General features: G+C 36.8%; 1 protein-coding gene across 2 annotated transcripts in view; it reads left to right on the top strand.

Moving 5' to 3' along the window:
* LOC139140622 (integrin alpha-5-like) overlaps nt 1–22256 on the top strand; it is a 56794-nt gene that overhangs the window by 5752 nt on the left and 28786 nt on the right. The window contains exons 1-13 of one of the 2 annotated variants that reach the window (XM_070709984.1): nt 187–316; nt 1112–1224; nt 2323–2449; nt 5262–5323; nt 6517–6565; nt 7275–7358; nt 10563–10651; nt 11666–11781; nt 12993–13095; nt 15849–15951; nt 17806–17903; nt 20205–20295; nt 22149–22194. In XM_070709984.1, coding sequence (XP_070566085.1) covers nt 7310–7358; nt 10563–10651; nt 11666–11781; nt 12993–13095; nt 15849–15951; nt 17806–17903; nt 20205–20295; nt 22149–22194 — 695 coding nt within the window. In that variant the 5' untranslated portion in view covers nt 187–316; nt 1112–1224; nt 2323–2449; ... (1 more) ...; nt 6517–6565; nt 7275–7309. Of the gene's footprint in view, nt 1–186; nt 317–1111; nt 1225–2322; nt 2450–5261; nt 5324–6516; nt 6566–7274; nt 7359–10562; nt 10652–11665; nt 11782–12992; nt 13096–15848; nt 15952–17805; nt 17904–20204; nt 20296–22148; nt 22195–22256 lie in introns of those variants that run through there. The other variant, XM_070709983.1, reaches the window with a different exon arrangement.

The following is a 22256-nucleotide window of genomic DNA, read 5'->3' as shown; positions in this document are numbered from 1 at the left end:
GATTTGGGATTTCCTTCCTCTGACGTCATATATACATGAAAACAGCAATACAAATATATGAGCATGACAAACGCAACCCCATTACGTCGTATGGCTTCTCCGCATCATACGTCATGACGCGTCATAAATCTACAACGTAAACTTTGGTCGATTGGACCATAGTGTTGTGACGTCATCCTGCCGCCATGTTTGAAGTTTGTCAAATGCTCCAGACTTACATTTATCGCGCGTGTCACATCATGTCACGCAGTATTCCACTTCCCAGAGATGAATTCAGATAACGTAACGCGTCACTACAGTATATAAATATTTAAAGGTATGCGCAACTCTTACTTCGCCGTCCCTTACAGTGTAATTAGGCATGGTCGGCCGAATGCAATTTGCAAAAACTGTGCAACGCACTGTCTAACGTGTGCCGTAAATGATAATCCATTTTCAGCTTTACATCTCATCATGTGCCATTTGTTCAACCTAATGCATGCCATGTCAGATATAAATGATGTACTGATGTGATGTCTATAGTGAATTACGTTATTGACCATGGCTCTACTAACCCTATGTTAATGCGTAGCCCCTTTAACTTATTGGCAAAGTTTTATTCGCAAGTTAGTTTATCCCTAGCCCTGCGTACGATGCATGTGTTCCGCTACAGCTAATCGCCTCGCTCACCACAGGCGATTAGCTGTAGCGGAACAAACACCATCGTACGCAGGGCTAGTTTATCCCCTGAATTCACGGTGGCCAAGAAGTTGCTTGCTTTATATTGAACATGAAAACCGACTTTTAGAAAGTCTATAGCAGTGGTGCAGAGGTTACCAGTGACATTGCGATCACAGTCATGAGCACTGCCATGATTGTCTACAAGTTGCAATACATATTGTTTACAGTGGTTATGTGCAACCAAATACTGTATACACTTAAAATACTGTGTAAAATAGCTAAAAAGTGCAACTGATACGGGAAGTACTGAAAACATGGCCAATATCAAAGGCATGCTCTCTGATGTACACCCCATTCATCTGATAGAAACCATGGGGAGTCACCAAAGAAATGAAAGGTCCTTCCTATCTTGATATTGATATTGAAATGTAATTGTGATTTCATCTTTCAGGCAATGCCCTCGCTCTGAACCCTTTTACAAACCAATATGAACCAGTGGAAGAGAAGTCACATCAGTGGTTTGGTGCCTCTGTCAAAAGTTCAGGGAGAGATGGCGATATCATAGTGAGTGTTTTTGAAGAGTATCGATAAGTCTGATTATCTTCAATGGTTGAGTCTAGTCATTCATTGATTACCAGTGTTGTAAGTTGTAATTCCGATAATAACTATATGTACAAATGAATCTGGAAAGAGCTAAGAAGGAAGGAGCGAGCGAGCAAGAGAGAGAGAGAGAGGTACAAAATTGAAAAGAGAGTACTCCATTTTGTATACATGTTTAGATTTGACGCTTGAACATGTTTCAGAAGTATGAAGTTTTATAGGCCATCAGATAACTGACAACCTCACTGCAGCATATGTTTAGACTGTCTGTCTATGGCTGCCTGCCACTATTTATAGTTACAACATAGTGAAGCTCTCAACAAAGGCTTGTAATGTGCACTTTCCCCAGGACTGATTCTGAAGATCACATTTTGAGTGCAGTACAAACAAAGATATAATACCAACTATATTAGTATCAATTGTAAAACTGAAAGTCTATACTTGAAGTTTGAAAAAAAAATCAATTCCGTCAGTGTGCGTGAACTTCATAAGGAGTAGACAACATACCTCACAGTGATTTAAGCTTCATTAGGTAATCAGTGAGCAAAATCAAAATGATGGCATTTCTAATTACCCGGAGAGTTGGGAGGGCATTTTATGCATAGCAAACAGTGCGTGTAAGGGCTCTTAGTTGCACAGGTTAATTGATCACTGTCAATGGGAAGGCAGTTGTGTTCACAAAAGGGGCAGGTGGGAGATGAGCAGTATCATCATCTGTCCATTGGATTTCTAGAAAATTACTTAATCGGATTGAATAGCCAAATTTGATCATAGGAATTATGGCCAAGTAGAAATATGAAGTGAAATTTACAAATATGTGTTCGTTTGATGCATGGTGTTTTTGTATAGTCAAACTTTTTCATTAGTGAAAACAAATTTACTGATTTACAACCTTCCATGACCAGCCCATATTTTTTGTGACCCTCTTTCTGATTTCATGAGTGAGGTCTGCTTGACCCCGTCACTATCAGGTCAAAGGTCAATGTATTAAGGTCAACTAAAGTGTCAGATCAATGTTCTCTTCCCTCTCTCATTGGTGTTCAACCTTCTTTCCTGTGACAGGCATGTGCTCCCAGATACGCATATTTTACTGAAAACTTTAATAAAATTGAACCTGTTGGAAACTGCTTCTCATCGCGAAGTGATTTCAGCCGATTTAGCAGGCATTCACCATGTAGGAGATCAGAGGGTAAGTACCTTCATCTGTCAACATGTATTTACACCCTTTGAGTGCTGTAATTTTTACCATCAAATTTATAGTGCTGTATTTTACCAATGGTGATGAATTTTTCTGAAATTTTTTGGATAATGTTGGACCAAACGGACATCATATTTCATTGGCTACAGTTTTTTATAAAAATTTTGGCAAAAACCTGAAAAAAAGCTGACAGGGTATATTTATATGGGGCATATTGACTTAATTGGCGCTCAAAGGGTTTAATCAACATTCAAGAATCATTTTGAAATTTGCTATTTTAATATCCTAACCAGTGGTAAGTGTTCTAGCCTAGATTCCTTTTCCGTCCGCTTGCCTCCGTACCTCCGTCCCCACTACCACTGGGGACGGAGGTACGGAGGCAAGCGGACGGAAAAGGAATCTAGGCTATAAGTGTTCAGGCGGAGTTGAAATTGTTAAGTGGTGACCTCAGGACAATGGCAGCACTTAATTATTCATGCCATTATTTAATAATTGATATGAGTACAATGTTTGCAGTCACAATTATTTGATATTCCGTATCACTTGGGCTTGCAAAGCAGTAATTTAGGAAAATTATATTTGTTTTATTATAAAAGGGGCAATATCTTCTCTTTTTTATAATTTGTTCATTGTTTTCCTAGTTGTAAATAGTTCCTGCAGTATCTTGAAATACAAAGTGTAAGCCTTGCAAACACACCTCAGTGTGGAAAATACACAGTGTTATTGTTGACAGATGAACCTAGTCCAGACTGAAATTCAATTGTCAATAATAGAATTTGCACAGGCTGTGGCAACAAAGTCAACACAGGGCATTTCAACATGATTTTGAAAGAAGAACCAGAGAATTTTAATTATTTTACAAAAGAGGACACAAATAACGGCAAGTTTGTCAAAAGTTACAACTAGTGGAAGTTAAAATCAGTTTCCAAAACAAGTCCTTGACCGTAACTGTGATATGCAAATCATGCCACCGTCTGCCAACGTCTCTGTGACCGGTCAACACCAGCTGGGAAGTTACTTGGGGACCCCAGTAAACCCAAATCTGGTTTTGCAAGGTCAATAACTTTGTCGAAAAGTGTGCAAGCTAAGTGACATCACTAATGCTTAGAAATGTTTCTCCTGTTACACAAGGATAGCGTATGCAAGACTTTACTCACTGATTGTCCCCTCTGTGAAAACGCTCTCTGAGACGGACGATGTCTTATCAATCTTTCATAGTAAAAGCTAGCATACATTTGCCACATTTCCCATGCCCATTTCCTCATCATTTATTCATCTGTGGTTCTCCGATTCTGCAGCGTAATTATTAACTTGCTCCTCAGCAGGAGTTTTAATTCCCTCTTTTCAGCAGAAAAACTCAGTATGGCTTTGTTCGTCTTTGATGATTTGTCCACATTGGAGATGTGCATATGCTCAAATTTGTATGAATGACACATTGTCAATGAACAGTTTATTTCCCTTAGGGATAACTTCACCATTGGAGTCAACCCTCTGAGAAACAAGTCCTTTATATGTCAAAATACTGTCAATATATTTGGGAGAAAAAAGTAGTGACAGCTGTTTTTGTTACAAATCATCTGGTATCCACTTTTGCACTCATCCGTAACCAGATGAATATTTTAGAAATATGAGCTGCAAATATATTTTGTATTGGATTTGTAAATGTTTAAAAAATTGACATTTCCTTGATGTACAGTTTTTTGGAATGGCTATATGCTTTTTATTGCAAAGATAATATTTGAAAACCTGCAGTTGTTGTATTAATAATGTATAGATCCCTTATATAATTATATGTTATTCATATATATATATGAAATGTGTATATGGCATAGTTAATATTCAATTTTCCTCTGAATGCCATCATCAATGGCTTAGAAGGGGAATTTATTGAAAATGAACCACGTTTTTAGTTAATGTTAATGAAACAGGTCGACAGAGCACTTTAGCTGACCTTAAGTAACACCAAGAAAAATACATACCCACGCTGACGTGTGTTTTAATAACAGGACCTTTCACTGCACAACAAAGTGCTGAACTTGGAGTGGTTCCGCATAAATATTTTGACATCAGAACTTCAAAATATGTTGAGTGGAAATACAAGACTCTTCCATTTTCTGTAGTGTGCGGTGCCACATCCTCTGTTTCTAAAAGGTTATTCTGTCTTATCATGATCCCTCCAAAATACCGGAAATTATTTGACTCTTGAAAAAAAATGTTTGTGACATTCAAATTTGTTTTTCCTCTTATACCTATTAAAACTTTGTCGTCCTGTTGAGATTTGTAGCATCACAGGAAAAAGTTACATAGTGTAAAATGTGTTTCCCGCAATAGTATCACCATAAATAAGTTGATGCGTGACAAAAAACCACATACCAAACTGATAAGAAATTTGGACCCTTAGCTTACTGGTTTTTATGCTCTCCCACATCATCCTAGGCATCTTGTTACCAGGCAGAAAGGAAGAACATTCCCATTTACATGTTAATGACTTGTTGCCTATGGAGTACAGAGATACCTCAGGGTCATAACTTAGCTGCTGTAAATCTCTCATTTCATACTGTGAACAGTCTTCATCTAAATTTACCGACAGAATGTGTGCCACAGTAATGGGCATTGAATCATTTTATCAGAATATGTAATATGTAGTTTGCTTAGATCACAGTAATTGCTGATGTATCATACTGATTTATCTGAACTTTACTTTTTAAAAACTTTGTTGTTATAATCTGTGTGTGTTTATAAGGGCGTATTGTCGCGTGAGAAATAACAAATGAAAATGTTTTATTTGAAAATTATTCTGCAGAGGATGTCAAATGGAATAAACTGGGTCGTTGTCAAGCTGGATACAGTGTGGAGATTACAAAAGTGAGTAGGTGATTTCACATTGCAATGAGAGGAAACTGTGTGTTTTGGAATAATAGCTGTTGAATTGTTTTTCTTTTGTGATATGTATGTCTTTAGAGTTCAAATGGGTATATATATCATCAGAGTGTTTATATCTGTTGTTTTATAATATGAAAGTGTCTGCACAATCATAGAATAACAAAGTAATGAATGAAATCAAAGGAGAACTTAATTTATACATTATGAATTTATAAACTTGTCTTTCACGATAGATCCCAGCTTTTCACTCCAGGCTTTTACCATAGATTATAAGATTGAAGACAGGCATGTGAGCAGCCATCCTGAATATAGGAAGTTGTGCTTGCAGGGGGCACCCTTCTGAAAAAACTTTAGAAAAAATCTCTGATATTTCGTTGCCAAATGAGTTAATTCGTGAGCCATATGTCTGGATAGGTTATGGCAGAGTTGTATAGCTATAGGTCAGTGGCCATGGCAAAGCATGATGGGAACTCAACTTTCGCCAGATGTGACCTTGATCTTGCGAGGTCAGCCTGCTTTCATTGAAGAGATTTCTGTTTATTATTTTTAGTAAACCATGAACAGTTGTCAGCTTACCCACAAGGGAATGTCGAATTCTCAGGAAGTGAAATCTAAGAATGTGCAATTGAACTCTGGTGTTTATCACGATTCCACTTAATAATCAATTTCAGCTTTGTAACACATCTCCTAAAAGGTCACATAAAATCCTCTTCTGATTTCATTCCCTCGAGTTTTTCTGCATGTCTGCTTTCCGCCAACCTCAAAAAAACTGTTTTGTCTTACTGTGAGAAGTGTACTGGCTTGCCACACCCACACCAACTTCATTCTGTCTGCTTTCTGTGTATTTCAATTGACCTAGTGATTTTCCAAAGCCTATTGAAGTTTTGCTTATATGAAACTGTTTTCAAGTTTCTTAACCCTCCCTTTCCCTACCATACATTGTACACATTATTTGTTTTCAAAGGGATTGGGGAAGGGGGGGGGGGGGTTTAAAAAGTTTTTCATTTTAAAATTTCATGCTAAATCCATACAAAGTACTTTCAAAGCAAAGTTTCATGCTATTGACCAAAAAAATCATAATCTTGTCATCCTTTTGTGGCAGTTTTGTACTTAGTGGTTCATAAAATTATTGCAAAAGTGGTTTACTGTTTTTGTTTTGTTTTTCCACACTGCAGGACAAGAGATTCATCTTGATTGGTACAGTCGGCAGTTACTATTGGCAAGGTACGTCTCTCACCTATATTGCAATTTTTCACATACTGGAATTAGATTTTTCTAAAGACACATTTGCTGTACTTTTTGTATATATAGTATAATAATTATTCTAGAAAGCAAATTTTATTCTTCTGTGTTCGTCTGGAGAGGAATGTGGAACAAAACATCACTCAGTTCGACAAGCATGACTCTTTTTGTATAATGTGCAATATGGTATTGTTGACAAAGTAACTCCAGTCCAAAGTTACATTCAGTTGTCAACAATCACAGTGACTGTTGTACACATGCAGGTTGTGTTGGCAAGTTTGAGTATTTGGTATTTTGACATTTCAGGCAGTGGGATGAGGGACAGTGTTATACAGACAGGAAAAAAAACCCACTCAAAAATGCACCAAGCGCTTTAGCTACCGGTAATCAAGCTCTGAACAAAATCGTAACGTTGCCTTTCAGTGGCAGTGTAACAGCAGGATACTCTTGTTTCAAGTGATCGTCATTTTCCGACCAATGCTCAGTCTACAATCGTAGACTACATTAACTCAAACACAAATGATAGACATTTTTTTGCTGTTTGTTGACAAGATACATCATTAAAACATCAATTTCACAGTCTGAGGAATGGTAATTTTCCAGATATCAGTAAACTCAGTTGTTAAGTGGGAATTGACAAAACTTAATTTCACTGTGTTTTTTTCTCTCTCCCACTTTCTCATCATTCCAGGTCAGCTGCATGCTGAGGATCTTGTCTATGATGTCATGTCTTTCACTCCAGAACAGGGCGAAGAATATGATAACCGCTACTTAGGTGAGTACACGCCAGAAAAAATGTCGATGACCTAAACGAGATAACTTACATTCTTTAAGAATTCTCTTGCAGTGTCTGGCCTAAGTCTGCAATAAAGGAAATACTTGTGCAGCCGTTGTAGAGGACCTTGCAAACTTTCAGCATATCTGTACAGTTGAAAAATTGTTTGAAAATTTTTATCTGCTAAGTGAGGTTTGTTCTCTGAGGCTATGAGTGTATATAAGATACTGTTGCTTATTTTATCTGGCATATTTTCACCAACAATTGGAGTTATTGTACTATGAGACTACCATGCCAGTGGTGAAGTGTTTTCCGTCTGCATATTTCTCCTTCAATAATGAATTATTGTTATTTGATTTGCATAGTCAAACAATTCTCTTTGTATGAGTGAGTACATTAACGTAGACAATAAAACATTTAGGTACATGCATAACTGTCGTAACGTGCTGCAAACTCTTGACCCCTTGGCATTCACCACAAATTTTGACACGACCCTGTTGTTGTCTACAGCAAAGTAGGAGATCTGCAAATTGAAAGAGGGGTTTTGGGAAGGGTTTGTTATCTGGTGTAATCCTGGTATGAGAAGACAGAGTGGCTCCTCACCGCCTTTCTGATTCTTTACACATGTGGGCACTTGCAACATTCCAGTTCAGTAGCTCACAGTTTGTAGTAACCCTGAATAGCTTGGTATCCTGCATTCAACATAGACGTAGTCATCCTGGAGTCACCAAGTGTGGAGGTCGCTCCCAACCGATGACATTTTCTGTCACCCGCATTATACAGACGAGCTTAGAAAAGCTTGATTTCAGAAATACTTTATCGCCCAGGGGATTTCACAGAGTTTCCTGTCATAGTTACTGCACAGGCATGGTTTGCATTCACTTTGTAGTATCTCTGTGTTGATGAGGTTGGCATGCCCCCTTGCTGAACCCTACATCTGAGCCCAAAATGTTCTGTAAATTCTTCAACATAAGATAACTGGCAGGTCTGCTATAACCATTGCAAATCAAATATTTGATCACTGCCTTCACATATAGGACCACTTACTTTCCAAAACTCTAAATCTAATTTCAAAAAATTAATAGTCTAAGACTTATTTATTTTTATGTATGATGTAACGTTCTCATGGTTACTGTAATTTCAGTTCAAATTCACTGAATGGTTTGAAACTTAAAGATGGCCAAAAAAAATTCTAATGGTAATTGAAGAGAGTATGAATGGTATATTTATTTTGATGGTAACAAAATAACAAGATCACGGAAGATAGTGCTAAATTTGTAATTTTTTTTTGGAAATAATTTGTAGTCTGACAAATTGAAGGTTTTGGGCCTGTAAACTCAAAGCAGTGCAGTACGCACCATGCTATCAATAGAAAACCAATTTCTCAGAGAAAAGAAATTGCAGAAACTAACAAATCTTGTAGGAAAGCCTTCTGTTGCCTTGTATTTTGAAATTTGTGGAGTTTAGAAGTGGGATATATAGACTACAGTGATTGCATTTGAAGGCTAGTTGCTTTTGATATTTTCAAAAACTTCTTTGATAGCTTCATTGGCTTGACCTTGTCGCAGACAGCTGCTCAGCAATGCGGAGCAATGATGGCATAACTATTTTTATCTTGCGTGGCCACATTGCATAAGTTGCATCACAGGCCGCTGCTTCTATCACAGTTGAAAGGTTAAGCATGCGGGTCAGGGGTCACGGCCTGGCTATTATGTTTATCCCTGGGTTCTGGCTGGTACATGATGACCTAATCATGGCTGATGGAATGATCTTAAAACTCTGGTCATAAGATATGTTGATAGGACATCTGTCCACATTCAGGAGGAAAAAGCTTTTGATGATGTTAAGAGTTTGCCTGTGCAGTGGCGCATAGCCGGGCTTTAATGAGGCTTTACATCTATGCTTAGGAATCAATGGTATTTGTTTTCAGATGTGAAAGTTGAGCCATTTACAGGAAAATGGGGGAGTGGAGGGAGATGGGGGTGTTAATAAAAGTTTTGCCATAAAGCAAGTTCAAGACAGGGCACTCTTAAAAAATGATATTGTGTGTGTGTTCAGAAAAGTATAATAAGAAAGGGGTGAAATGGATATACTCTTTCCAGAATATGAAAATTATCTGTTATCTGATTCTCCCATTGTCATTCAATTTGTAGAACCAGTTTTAGAGCAATGTTCTCTTTCGGCACAGTTGGGTATAAAAGTAGCCAATACATTATGTGTATCACCATTTCAAGGTGGTACACACCTCAAAACTGAAAGACAAAATCTTTTTTGAAACTTTCCCTTAAGGAAACCTTCAACCATATTCTTACAAAATCAATAAAATTCAGCAGTGACTTTGCAATTTTTGTCACAAGAGAAATACATTTACTAAGTAAGCATTTACTGATATTTGAAATTCAAAATGGCCGCCGACCCTTGGTTAACTCTATGGGGAAAAGTTAAATTTTCATTTTTCACAAAAGCAAGTGGTTCAAACTTTACTCACTCCAAGAGCTTCAAAATGAGCCCCCACAAGGGCAGATTAAAAAAAGTATTGTAAAAACATTGAGAGTACGAATATCTGTCCCCGAGGCAAATTCTACCTTTAAAGAAAAGAGTCTAGAGTAATCTATTTCTCATTCCTGTACGACATCTACAATTAGTGCACCAGTCAATGCCCCATGTTGACTCCCTTCTGCACTTTGGAATCAAAATCATTCCTCAGCCAAGAATGTTCATTCTCTTTTGCTATAAAAGATGAAAACGCTGATAAAACTTCAATCCATCCATTTCTGTCCTCAAAGTAGAAATACCGTCATATGATTGATGTAACAGATGAGCCAAGGAAGTGCAATTATTCTATGAATTGTCTTTCTCAGTGAAATTGCAGGTTTTAGCTGTCCTTATTTTTGTCTCTGACATTTAAAGAAAGAAACAGATAAGAATGGAATGACGTTTGATGCAAGATTCAGCATCAGATTATCCGATATATAAAAGTAATCCATTAAAAAAAGATCAAATGTACTTGCGTTATCTGAATGACAAGAATAATTGATTTTCATTTAAAAAGAAAGAAAATTGCAAATTTTGAAGCTTTTGCATGAAATTGCTAAATTGACTTTCGTACATATAAAAATGCATTTTCAAATTGGATTATGTATTTTGCTGTGAAAACATGAGCCATGAAACAGTAATATAACATTTTTTTTGTTCAATTTCCAGGTTACTCCATGGCTGTTGGCCAATTCACCCATGATTATTTTGAAGATTATGTCGTTGGTGCACCAAAAGGCAACGATCTTAAGGGCTTGGTAAGAAATAAATTGTAGATACCGGCTACACATTTTGACTCAAGTTGATGTTTCTATAACTGATTTTCAAGCTTTATATGAAAGTTAAGCCTGTAATTGTGTCAGTCATGTCATAATATCACGTCAGTGGTTGTTATATGACAAATATGCACTGGACAGTTCTGAGTGATTAATTTGTAAGTGTGTTTGTCATTACTTTGCCATGCGCCAAATTACATTTCTTACTTTATTGATTTGGTGGATCGTTTTAAAGGTGCTATGTACCTCAAAAGCTAAAGACTTAAACTTTTGCTCAAACTTTCATCATTGAAACTTTCAACCATTTTCTACCAAATCAACAATGAAAATCAAGTAACCCCACAAAGTTTGGAATTAGGGAAGCAAATTACATTACATTTACTGATATTTGAAATTCAAAATGGCTGCCACCTCTGTGTTAACTCTATGGGGAAAAATAGAATTTTCAATTTTAGAGAAACTAAGATGGTGAAAATGTTTTTACTCCTAATTTCAAAATAAGCCCCACACAGTGATAGATCAGAAGAGAATTGTAAGTTTGAAAGTTTGAATAGAAAGAGTCCTACCATAATTTTTAGCCTCAAGTCAAACTGTAGAAGAAATGCTCACAGAAGTGCTGGAGTCTTCTGTGATGTACATGTGCATGGTGGAAAATGCAGCTAAGTGCTTCCTGTAGATGTATACACAAATTAGCAACATTTCAGTGCGGTATTACTTCCTGTAGGATGATAGCATGAATAAATATTTCAGAGAAAATTATAGACTTCCTGCAGGATTGAATTGCATTGTATATGAGTATTCCATGACAAGACATTTTACAATTTTAGAATGAGATTTTTGAATTATGCAAAGTTTTGAAGTTTGTGTGTCAGTTTGAATAACTCTATCCCAAAGTCAAGTAGTACAGTACATTATTTGACCAGTGTGGACCAGTCCACAAGCTTGTTGACTTCTCAGCCATGTAATTATTCTGGTCTTTTTTCATCCATTTTTCAGGTGCACGTTTATGACGGCCGTAGCACTCTCAACAGGCCTTTTCGACAGATTTCCGGTGAACAACTGGGATCATACTTTGGTAGCACAGTGGCTGCAACAGACGTCAATGGTGATGGGTAAGTAGAAATCACAGAAATGTGTGCCTGGCAAATAAGCCAAAGCTCTTAATGCCTTTGATTTGTGCCATTTGAATGTAATTTATTTCACTGAGTATCGTTGCTATGTGACTGTTTATTTTCCATTTTCATGACATCCTACATGTGTAAGTGACAGTACATCCCGGTATTTGATATTCCTGTTTGATTGATCACTCCATAAAAGCCAACCACATGCAATGAATTCTATCCTGAATTGCCAGACATCTTATTTTCAAACAAAAATTTGCCATTTTTTTACGGTAAAAGTGTTGAACTTTGGATTCTTATTACATGTTTCATCAAAACAAAAATGAAAAATTTGTTCACATCATAGCTGCTAGAGTTTACCTGTACTTTAACCCTGTGAGTGCTGTAATTTTTCCCACCAAAATTTCAGTGTAACATTTTACCAATTTTTATTAATTTGCTGTATTTTATTGTGGTATTTTTGGACCAAATGGCCATAAAATTTCAGTTGCTTCAATCTTTGACCAAAATTTTGGGAAAAATCTGAAAAATTCCACATCTGAAAAGTGTTGTTGGCAATAGATTCCATAAAGGCAACAAAAGTTGACTTTGGCACTCAAAATGTTAACTAAAAGATACGATAATCAACATCTTTCCTTGTCTTGAAGATCATATCTGATTCAATGCATGTTCACAAATATATTTTTGAGTAGTCTGTAGAATTTTGCATTTTACTGATGAATATCCACAAGCAATTGTAATTGGTATTTACATGTATTGTATATATTTTATATGTTTTGCAATTCATTTACCCGAGTATCTCTGAATTTTTTCTTGTATTCAAAAATACATACTTCACTGATAATACTTGTTAACACAACCTAAATATGTGTAACTCTAAATGTCCAATGTTGTTATAAATATCTGAATTTGGTCTAGACTAGATTTTATGAATGACACAAGGCATATTGAATGGTATTTTGTTTGGAATGGCTAAACATTTATTTCATCATGCTTCAGGGAAAAGGAGAATAAAATACTAATGATGCTATTAAATTTTATAGCCATTGTTCTTTTCACCCGTTTGTCACCATGGTTTGATCCAAACCACTGAATGTGAACTAGTTCACAGGGAATTTAGGGTGGACAGGGTTAAGGCAGGAATGCCTTGCCGGTGATAAGTGTGGCGCTTGAATTTACCTTTCGTCTCTTCATTTCAACAGACTCGATGACATCATCGTCGGTGCGCCTTACTACTCTGACAGGGAGAGTGCAAATGAGAAGTGGGAAGCCGGCCGGGTCTACGTCTTTTACCAGGATCCAAATGTGAGTCAGATTCATGATAGGGGTGGAAGAGTTAGGGGTGTGGTGAGGGTAGTGGTGGTGGTGGTGGTGGTGGTGGAGGAGGGTAGCTGAAATGGATAAATCTATTACAGTGACACACTGTGTCTGAAAGACGTATCACTATTACAATGGGTGTAGTTATGAAGAAATGTATGTCAGAAACTGGACAATATTGAAGTCTGGCTGTACAGATGGAAAGACAATTTAAACGCAGATGCGTTTAAGTAGTATCCTAGAAAAGCTAATGGCTGAATAATACTTACATCAGTGACTGTCAATATTAAACTCTGACGTCTTAAAAATGTGCAGGTGAACAAGAATCTAAAAACAGATAACTAAAGAGCAAGTTGTAATCCATCATAGGAAAGCTAATAGCTGCATTACTTCAAACCCATCAGAGAAACAGACCTTATTCTCATTTGGAACTGATGTTCAAACGATAACCCTTTTCCCAAAAAACTCAAATGGCTGTGGTGAGTGCTTTTTTCTTTGATGAAATTACTCGCGCTGTTTGCTTTGTCTGTGTATTTGGTGGAGATACAGCATCTAGAGATGCTATCTCCATGTGCAAAGAGCATTCAGTAATTTCTTGGCCATCTCGTGCCAGATTGAGACTCATCTCGTGCCAGATCCGAGTCGTTCATTGATGGAGACTTGATGGAGGTTGGCACTCGTGTCTGTGGCCCGTGTGTCCGTCTCCTTTCATACATTTCACTATAAAGAATGACTTTGACAAATTGGCTGCCGGAGTTTGATGTATTGGTTCACATTGCTGTGGTAGTTTTGTCAAACAAGTGTTGCCGACATGGTTGATGAGTAACAGCACAAAGTACCGAACACAGTAGTGGTTGCCTTTATGTGCAGAAGTTATAGCTTTTTCTGTTCTGGTACTATAAAAAAATCTTACAATTACACGCAAGTAACAATGACTTGGCTTACTGAGGACATGTAATTGTATTTTCTGATGAATGGAACAGCTAAGCCGTACCAAGGCCGCCTACATTTTGTGTAAAGACTGAGAAAAATGTTCCGGTGTGAAGTTCCTTTCTTTCCACCCCTTGTATTGTAGAACTTTACTCAAAAAGTGTTCATAGCCTGACAATGGCATTGATGACCTCTGACCACACACAAAAATAACATTGAATCTGAATGTGAAATGGTTCTGTATAAGAGACGATGACATCCGTTTGATTCATTTATCCTACATTTTTTTTAATCAAAACATCGAAAAAAAGGAAGTTACGAGTTCAAGATTGCATAGCAAACAACCGAAAACAATACTTTTGCCAAGATGTAGGTCTACCGCTTGTATAATGCAACTCTTGACTTTCAAGTTGTCTCTCAGCCAGCATGCTGAGTTGTAATGTGTCACCCGTATTGTTTTCAAGGCCAGTGAGCACTTCGACCCACTTCAGTCCTCCAATGGCAGGCCAGGCCAACAAATCCTGCACGAATGGCTCTGTCTGGTAGAATTGGCTGATTGATATGTCAGCTTACTGAAACTGGCAGGATATAATCCCTGAACTGTTTCCCCCTTATGGCAACATTAGCCGCTATTTAGTTTATGCCGCCCACAGACTGTGTACCAGTTTTAACTTTCAAAAGTGAGGAACTCGCATGCTGTCATGGGTCTTTGCCTTGACTGCAATACAATATTTCAATGCTACAAGCAATCTCCCTTGAACATTCAACAACTGTTTTGGCAGATTAAGTTATACGTGACATTGAACATCAATTCAACAGAGCACCGTGTAAGCTCCTCGATTTAAAAAATCATAGTCAGTACATGGACATGTTATAACACTTATAATGAGATCTGTAATCTTCCAACGAAAGGAGATTGAATTTTCACGCAAATCGAATGATGTCTGTATTTATAGTTGTAATGAGATCACAATTGCCTGCTCTGAGTGACCCGGTTCAGATTACACTGTCTGTGAACTTTCACATTCAGCTAAATTTGGCTGCAAACTTAAAAGTATGCCGGTTTGAAATAACTTTCTTTAAGGTCAGGAGAGTCTAATCGGATTATTGTACTAACTCTGAAATGTGACCATTGAAAAATATTAGAATGTTTCCAGAGCTGAAAGTAAGATTACATCACTTTATAAAAGCCAGTCTTATTGTGTTGCAACTTGGTTTTTTTGTGTAATATATAGAGATAGAAAAGATATGGAACAGAGAAATGCTTTTTGAGGATAGACTCAGGCATTAAATATCTCAGCTTAATAGAACAGTGGTTAATCTTGTGAAAGTTTTCATAGTCTGAGGATGATATAGAGGAGATACGGTACATATACTTCGTTCATTTGTTTTCTAGTCCATTGCAATGTAGTATACCACAAATAACCAACTGTGTATTCATTATTCAGAAACCCAAGTAACAGTAATACTTCGCTAATTTTTAAACTCTTTTTTTAAAAAAATATATTTAGTGTCTGATCTATATGAATAATATATTGTTCAAGCCAAAATGAAATGTAGGATAGATAATGTATCAGTGATTTGTACTGACGGTATCATCTTCTTTCATATGTATTCCTGTCACAGTTGTCATTCAGATATCGTTCCCATAATTAAATTTCAGTCATACAAAGAAGCAGAAAAATGTCAAAAAACATGTGAATTGGAAACGTATTGCTTTGTTTTTGGTCGCCATGGATATAATGATCAAGTCACACCTTCCTCTGTTATTTTAATATGCATATATTTACATAATTTTTTTTGTTCTGCAGTATGATTATGGTGAGCCAACCAGGCTGACCGGCCAGTACAGCAGTGGTAGATTTGGATCAGATGTGGCCGCCATTGGCGACGTGAATCAGGATGGATACAATGGTAAGTGCCCATGCTTGATCAATCCCATGATGCATTTCATCATGCAATGTTTAAGGTCACCAATTTTAGCTTTCTTTGATGTGAACAACAGTAACCTGTGTTGACAAAGTCCAGGGGTTAGGCTTGTACTTATAAGATTAAAATTCAGTTCAATTCAGTATCAAACAGGTTTTCTGCTCATAATCAATAACATAGGATGTGGAGTTGAGAATATAATACAAGTATCACTTACCCAAAAAAACTATGCTTTTCTAATTTCTCTTGAAATCATTCGATTTTTAAGAGGTTCTCTAAGATCTGAGTCATAGAGATGTTGTTTTTGTGAGAATCAATGCCTAATCGTAAAAAAGACAATTTTGATAATATTTCTCAATGGGTGGAAGCATCCAAATGACCATCAAGATTATGAAAAAATCATTTTCTTGTTTCTGCAACTTATAATTACCATATATTATACCATTGTATATAATGTACTTCAGAAATGCTTTTGAAGCAATATGCATGTACCACAATTCTGTAATTGTGCAATTTTCATCTCAATTCCCAAAGTTCAGTTTAGTGTGCATGGCCACATACATATAGGTCCACCGGCACTTATAAAAACAACAGCCCTGTGTTATAAAGCATTGTGATGGTAAAATTAAGAAAACAAGGTAGCTTGCTCCCCATAGACAGGCTCTACCCAAAGGCAATAAAACATAGAAGATGGAATTGATAATTTTCAGTCACTGTGTAATCCTAGATTATCTTTTTTCCTACCACTTGAGATGTATCTGCATTGTAAAAATTCCCAATTACTAAGGAAACGAGCACCAAGCGATTTTGTGACAATAGATATAGCTTCTTCTCTCCCTTGATGGTTTGTCCTCATTTTGAGTTCACTCCTCCTTGGAGAGAACCTCTCCTTTCTGACAGGGCCCGGTAGGCTCGGAAAATCTGCGTCCTCATTGGGTAGCCAAGCAAAAGCACAAAAAGTCCCCCTCTGGCTGATTTCCTCTATGATAAGCGCCTAAGTACCTGCGTTACTGTTCCCCTGCTGTTGCCCATTTACCTGAGATACATGTGTTTATGACTTGTAATTTTGATAAGATAATTAAATTTATCATCCAGAAGCTATTACAGTCAGTGTGTATCGGTTTCTCATATGATCTTGTAAACATTGAAATATTAACATTTACTGCATCCTACATTGTTTGAGTTTTTCTCTTGCTGAACACTCAACAGAGTGCAAAGTTTGTTCACCTTTTAAATCTCAAACAGAAAATTCAGTTAAGGCTAAGTGGAATTTGGTAATTTCTAGTCTATTATCAAGTGATTGAATTTTATATGAAAATTTGAGTAGACAGAGATTTCATGCGGCTAATTTGCAAGGCTATATCACACGTCATTGTACAGGACAAAACTTTCTATTCAGGTGGCTTGATTAAAAACTGTTACATTTCCTTCCTTTGAGTGGCTGTACTGAATTTTCCCCATCAAAATTTCTGTGCATCAGTTTTCAAATTTTGTGAATTTTTCTGTAAATTTTTGGATAATTTTGGATCAAATGGACATAACTTTCCATTGGCTACTGTTTTTGATCAAAATTTTGGGGAAAATCTGAATAAAATTGACCTGGCCTGAAAAAATTGTCTGTGTTACATTTTAGAAATGTGACAAAAATTGACTTTACATGTAACACTCAAAGGGTTAAGCATTCAAGTAAACATCTAGTGCCATTTGGTGAATCAAAGTCTTCAAAACTGAGGCCATATGATATTGTTGTATAGTGACAGTCTATGTTTATATTTGTGCGTGAATGCGTTGGCGTTTTCTCAGGGACTTAAAATGATGATATATGTTTCCTACTTGCAGATATTGCGGTGGGAGGACCATATGATGGTGTCAATGGCAATGGAGCTGTCTACGTCTACCATGGATCAGCAGAGGGAATTAGAACACAGCCTGCTCAGGTAAAAAAATCTATCTTTTATCGCTTTCTTCTCCTGTGAACTCCATATTGCATATAAAGTGTACAAGCAACAACATCTGTCAGATCATTCCTAAGTTTGTCACAGGCTCAAGACGTACTAGGAATGTTATGAGAATGTTAACCTTCCGACTGTGGTACATCCCGATTTTTACTGGGCAGAAGGGGTGTACAGGTTAATGGATCACCACCATAAGGGTCAACCCTATTGTTCGCTTTGCTCTTTGCTGAACTGTGGGTGTGATATGAAGGGCAACTGGGGGAGGGGTGACCAGCCCTAGTAAGGACTAGATAACTTGTTTCCATACATGCAGTTAAGAAAAAGTGCATTGTGGGACATTTGTCTAGTCGTTTTGTCATCACCGGGTTCAGTTGTCTCGGTTTCAGAGAACAGTGTGTACAGGTACTGTTCTAAGTGTTGGCATATCTACTGGTGTGTATATGGAACAGGTCGTCACTGCAACAAAATATTTAATTGTTTATCGTCAGAAATATGTATGCTTTGTCAACAGAAATTCTGCACCTTTACAAAGTGCACAGTACACATTATCCTGAGCTCATAACATTATATAACCTCGCTTGAACTTATGGTCAAGTAATTTAATGACCATGTTGATATCAAATTTGCTCCATAAATTTCATACAATCCTTGATCTGCCTGCTTATGCTGGTATATGAGGGTACTATTCATTTCATCTTGGCTGGTTCTGTTACAAACCTGAATGTAACAATGTAAAGTCGTATACTAAAAGCAAAATCTTGTCAGGTGGAATTGCAGGTCATTTTATGCATGCAAGGAATTTTTTTGGGTGCCGTTAATTGATAACACTGAGTATATTGAAGTGAAAATCGTAAATTTTGCAAAACAAATCATTTCAACACAAGTTTGGCATTTTTCTTATGCTTTTCAATGTCTATGAGCTTGTGATGTAATTTCAAGTGTTTTCATTCTGTTTGTGAAATACTACTCCCTTTTCTACTCCCACAATTGTATTGAAATACCCAGTATTCAACTCGTCCATACAGCCTGTATCTGTGTCTTGTCCAATATTCACATCACGACAACTGAATGTCAGTCTGGACTAGAATTCATTCATCAACAATGAAATTGCATATTGCACAGGATCATGTCTGCAAGGATAATGCATTTCAACATTTTTTTTTGGAGATGGATAAGAAATTACATTTTGTAGAACATAAAGTAATGAAAGCACTAGAGAAAGTTACTTCCAAGACTTGCACAAAGATTTCTACAGAAATATAATAAATCTGAGAATAGTACACTTCTCATATCAATACTCACACTAGGTTTAATGTGCAATATTGTGACATCAACTTTCTTACAGCTTCACTCCTTTTTAGCACCAAACTTTGGTAAACATCTTTAATATTATGTAATACATTATACACATGTCACTGAACTCCCTTTTCTTTCAAGGACATGTTTGGTGACAAAGTCAAACTGTGAATACACCGTGATTTAAAATTAAGGACTGTAATCTGTAAGCGATATAAGTGTCTGTTCAGAATCAACACTGCTCCTAATTCTTCTTCCAAAATGGAAATACCCGGCGATGTACTTGTATCTTATAAGCATCAACATACATGTATGCAACACTCTACTTTTAGGTTCTTTGGCGCGGAATGTCAACTCTAGCATTGTCCAGTTTATTGCAAGACATAATGTGAAACAATTTGAGGTTTTAAAGAGTGACAATTTGTTGAAAACTGACCGTGATTCTCTTCATTGCCGTATTGCAGACAGCTGATAGGCTGTCAGATTAAAACAAGGTGTGTCTTAAAGGTAGTATGTGCCTTGAAAGTGAAAGATTTAAACTTTTGCTCAAATTTTCCTCAAGGAATCTTTCAGCCATTCACTTTCAAAATCAAGAATAAAAATCTGGTTCACCGTTCAAATTTTGGTACTAGAGAAACAAATAAACAATATTTACTGATATTTGAAATTCAAAATGGCCGCCATCCCTGTGGTAACTCTATGCAGAAAAATGAAAATTTTGATTTAAAAAAAAACCAAGACGGTGAAAGTTTTTCTTTCTCCAAGAGCTTCAAAATGAGTCCCCACAAGTGGTAGATCAGAAAAGAATTGGAAAAGTTTAAGAGTCCAAATATCTGTCCCCTGGGCACATTCCACCATAAGTTTGGATGTGATCATTCTTACTAACAGAGCTACTGGAGAACAGATTGCAGATTGTCTTCTTGAAGATCAGACAGATAGATTTAATCACTGATATCTTCTATCTTCTGTGCTTTCTTTATCTGTCAGGTGATCACGCCAGGCGATATCATGCAGAATCTCACGACCTTTGGATCTTCCTTGTCTGGGGGTCTAGACATGGACAACAACCAATATCCAGGTAACCTCAGATTTGCTGCAGAGATTCAGGGTGTCTTAGTAAAAATTATCAAAAAAAGAATACATAGCTGTGGAACATGATATGATGAGTTATTTTTCACCAGCAAAATTTATTTCATATGCCTATCAACCAGGATCATTGCTTATATTGACAGCAATCATACTGCGATTACTTTTTAACAGAAAAATCTCAAATTCAGTATTTTTGATTCCTGCCTTTATTAGTCCCCACGGACACCGTCCGGGGGGACTTATAGGTTTGGTCATGTCCGTGCGTGTGTGCGTGCGTCCGTCTGTGCGTCCGTCCGTCCGTTCACGCAGATATCTCAGAGATGCCTGGAGCGATTTCATTCAAACTTGGTACAAGGATTACTTCATATGTCATACAGATGCACGTTGATTTGTTTTGTGATACGATCCAATATGGCTGCCAGGCGGCCATTTTATTATGATTTTTTCATGTACAGAGCCATAACTCAGGCATGTTTCAACTGATTTTATTCAAAGTTGGTACAAGGACATTGACCAATGTCATAGCTATACACATCAATTTGTTTTGTGATACGATCCAATATGGCCGCTGTGCGGCCATTTTGTTACGATTTTTTCATGTACAGAGCCATAACTCAGGCATAACTCAACCAATTTTATTCAAACTTGGTACAAGGACATTGACCTATGTCATGCACATGCACATTGATTTGTTTTGTGATACGATCCAATATGGCCGCCGTGTGGCCATTTTATTACATTTTTTCATGTCCAGAACCATAACTCAGACATGTATCAAGCGAATTTATTCAAAGTTGGTACAAGGAGATTGACCAATGTCATACATATGCACATTAATTTGTTTTGTGATACGATCCAATATGGCTGCTGTGCGGCCATTTTGTTATGATTTTTTCATGTACAAACCATAACTCAGGCATATCTCAACCAATTTTAATCAAATTTGCTACAAGGACATTGACCTATGTCATACATATGCACATTTATTTGTTTTGTGATACGATCCAATATGGCCACCGTGTGGCCATTTTATTACGATTTTTTCATGTCCTGAACTACAACTCAGACATGTATCAAGCGAATTTATTCAAAAGTATTTTTATCACAGACCTAATGAAATGGACTCTATCCTCTCTGAGGACCTGTAATCAAAGTACCCATTAACAAGTGGGGACTGTGTCATCAACGATGACTTGTTTCATTTGTAATGATTGTAGGCTTTGGGGCTTCCATTTTCAATCATGACAAAAATTTTCATTTATCATTTCTGTGTTTGGTAATACTTTACCCTTTTCCTGCCAGACAGTAATATTATAACTCTATCACTTCCCCATCAGCCAAGTCAGTAAAAACCGGTATTGAGCCAAAACATGATGTATTTTCACCCACTTGGCTTGATCTGTTATAGCATCTTTTGTCCAAAAAATCAAGTTTACAGTATTTATCTTTCCTAAAGGTTTCAAATGTACAGTATTATGTTAAAATACACCGTATGGAATACATTGTGTTTCATTAATTTTAACCATCTTGACCTGGTGGTGAAATATGGACTTGGCAGGAAAAGGGTTAATTTACCGTTGCCCAGCTCTGAAGAAATGATCATTGCATCATTTCATGATATTTACATTGAGAAAAAAACTGACACAAGTGCTTTCAAAATGACATTTTAAGAGTATAGTGTCATTAAACCATCGTGGACTGTGTATGCAATGTGAATATACAATTGCACACCATATGCCTGTTGATCTGCAAAGATAATGTAGCACTTATGCTAAAAGATGGTTGGAACAGTAGATAGAATGAACAATTGAAATTTACAGATATTGTTGGTTTTTTTTCCAGATATCCTTGTAGGTGCTTATGGATCCGACCACGCTGTCCTTTTAAGGTAAGACAATGAGACTTCATTTTCCGAGTGAGAGGATAGCTGTAGCTAGGTCCAATGTACAA

The sequence above is a fragment of the Ptychodera flava genome, chromosome 9, assembly GCF_041260155.1.
Source record: "Ptychodera flava strain L36383 chromosome 9, AS_Pfla_20210202, whole genome shotgun sequence".
Taxonomy (NCBI): domain Eukaryota; kingdom Metazoa; phylum Hemichordata; class Enteropneusta; family Ptychoderidae; genus Ptychodera; species Ptychodera flava.
Note: the sequence above shows the minus strand (reverse complement) of the source record. Positions and strands in the feature narration are given on the sequence as shown.